Source organism: Penaeus vannamei, unplaced genomic scaffold (assembly GCF_042767895.1).
Source record: "Penaeus vannamei isolate JL-2024 unplaced genomic scaffold, ASM4276789v1 unanchor1010, whole genome shotgun sequence".
NCBI classification, from domain to species: Eukaryota; Metazoa; Arthropoda; class Malacostraca; order Decapoda; family Penaeidae; genus Penaeus; species Penaeus vannamei.
In genome coordinates, this window is record NW_027214014.1 from 47501 (window position 1) to 50252 (window position 2752).

The 2752-nt window shown below is 39.6% G+C and overlaps 1 protein-coding gene across 1 annotated transcript in view; it reads right to left on the minus strand.

Annotated features, from left to right (window-relative positions):
- LOC113800930 (low-density lipoprotein receptor-related protein 2) overlaps positions 1 to 904 on the minus strand; it is a 40089-nt gene extending 39185 nt beyond the window's left edge. The window contains exons 1-3 of the mRNA XM_070119988.1: positions 858 to 904; positions 568 to 658; positions 93 to 294 (exon numbers count right to left, since the gene is read on the minus strand). Of these exons, the coding sequence (XP_069976089.1) occupies positions 93 to 294; positions 568 to 658; positions 858 to 904 (340 nt within the window). The remainder of the gene's footprint in view (positions 1 to 92; positions 295 to 567; positions 659 to 857) is intronic.
- Between the last annotated feature and the right edge of the window lie 1848 nt (positions 905 to 2752).

Below are 2752 nucleotides of genomic sequence, written 5' to 3' on the forward strand. Positions count from 1 at the left end.
ATGCTCACCATAATAATGAGACACACACTCACTCTCTCTCTCTCTCTCTCTCTCTCTCACTCTCTCTCATATTATTTTACTGTTTACCTTACCTTTGCTCCTCTGAATCACATGTTGTACCATAGACAAGCGTTCTGCGTGCCAAGTCTGGCACTCGTCCCAAAGGTTGCCGACCTCTGCCCTAGAGTATGGAGTAACGAGAGTGCCGCTTATGTCAACAACTGTTGGAATGTGCGTACAAGCGTGTATTCGCAAAATAAAGAATGAAAGGTGAATGCTGATATAAAAGCTACTCTAAATAGAAAATCCAGTTCATACATTGTGTATATATTATAATTTATGAAACTGCTACATTATATTTGGTTAATTTAGAAAGAATTTTGGTATAGGAAAGGGACGGGATTCATCATATGTGACTGCAAAATATCGAATCTTCCAACGTGACCAAATGATGTAGAAATATCGAAAAAAAAATAATTGTTCTTTATAAGGTGTTACTGAAAACGCAAACTTGAAAAAATAATGAAATAAAAGAGGTAAAGTGGGGTTGGGCAGGAATAGACTTACCAGTGAGGTTAACAGTGAGTACATAGTGCATGGGTTTGGAACTTGGGTGTAACTGTGACACGGCGGGAGGAAACTTTTGGCTATGCCCACACTAAGGAAATGCGAAATATTTGCGATTTTTACATATTATCTTTTTAATATTGAATGCGTATCAAAAGATGTGCGAAATGCAGTTGTTTCAACTTCAACAAATCCCTAACAAATAATGGCGAATTAAGGGGACGCAAGTGAGGTGAGATGTATCCTCTAAACGTATTTCGATTTTATAACAATTGCAAGATATTCTCTACAATATAGAAAACAAAATGTCAGACTCCTTCATGAAAGACGAGTTCATGCTGGCGCCCCTCCGCCATGCGTTCGACTCTGAGCGTTTAATGCACGGAACCAGTCGCCCGCCTCGGGAACGAAAGCGCCAGGGTGGGCGGTGGAGCTGTAAAGTACGGTCCAGAGAGAGAGAAAGAAAGAAAGAAAGAAAGAGAGAGAGAGCGACGAAAATGCAGGTGTTAGTAAGAGGATCTCCACTTCCCTCCTCGAAGAGAGATTATCAAAACACTTATTCCTCTTGCAAGATGCAGAAGACGAGGCAAAATAAAAAAGAGCAACTTTCCCACTGACAAACAAAAAATTATTAGTGATATGATTCATGTTGCCATATTTTCCATCGTGTTGCTTTTAATAGCAAAAATGACAGCATCAGCAGTACCAACAGTACCATCCCCTACAATAATAACAATGAGAATAATTATAATGATTGTCAGAATCATAATAATAGTAATATATAATAATGATAATAATAACGACAACAATAATCATTATTAGTAAAAAAAAAAAAAATTCTAACCATACCGACAGCAGAATAAACGACAACCAAGAATAAGGCAACAGTAGATGAATAACACTCGCTCTCGAGTTAAGCAAAATAACAAAGAAAAAAAGCTCTCCCTGATTTTCTAGGATTAAGTGTCTCAAAAGCAACGTTATCGGTATCTTTGAAGGCCGTAGGGATTGTAGGTTAGATTGCGAGGTCGTTACATGATGAAAGAACGTGGGAGGGGGGAGGGGGGAGGGGGGAGGGGGAGCGGGGACAATGTAGAGGGGAAGGGAAATAAAGAGAGGGGGCGGGGGGGAGTTAGGGTCGTCCCACATGTGACGATCAAGGAAAAGAGGAGGAAAGAATAGATAATAGGAAGGAAAAATAAACAACAAGAAAGAGAAGAAGGGAAAATAACGAATGAGAATATGATCGTAAGACAGTGAGATATTTAAACATCTACCCTGGCTCTGAGAATGGGCCAAGAAAGTCACATATGAACGTAATCAAGTGAACAAACTCACGAAAGCGATTTGCAGCCGAAGTATCACGATGCATTGTGATACTTAGTCCTGCAGTTAGTCCTGCACAATAATGACAGGTTGAAAGGTTAAGCATGCTATGTAATGCCACTATGTGCTGCGCTGTCATGCACGGTGCCATTGCTTAGTTAGGTCGCTTATTTCAAATGATTTTATCAACGATTTTTTTTTTTTTTTTTTAACTATTACCTACTCTTCGCCTTATTCTTCAGCCACTACGTACCAGAAAAGATAATGTAATATTACTATCATAGAGGGATACAAATACAAAAACCTTTAATTTCATTCATTCCAAATTGACCGAACTGGCTTTGGGTACAATTTCATCATTTTTCTCCTTCCTCAAAACCAGGTAATATTTCGACGCCCTTCTTATGGCAAGAATGTTCGTCTCAAGGCCACCGGACATGCCGGGACTTATTCCTCTGTATATCCGTTTATCCTTTTATCTGGATATCCTTTTTTTTTTCTTCTTGCTCGCCAGTCATAGGCTGATCCTTTGATAAGATAAGAGTGACTCCGGCCTCAGCGTCATCGCAATATCTGAAAGACACATGGCTTGCGCGTGGGGCGAGGCACGCCGAGGTGTCTGCGCAGAGAAGTGTGCGTATATACCTATCTATATACATATATGTATATAGATATGTGTGTGTGTACATATATGTACACACACGCGCGCGCGCGCGCACATATATAAATATACACACATACTCGTACACACACATATTCGTGCGTGTGTGTATGTATGTATATAAATATAAATAGATAAGTAGATGCGCACACTCCCTTGTGTAGACGCCTGAGATTTTATGGACACATATATATATTT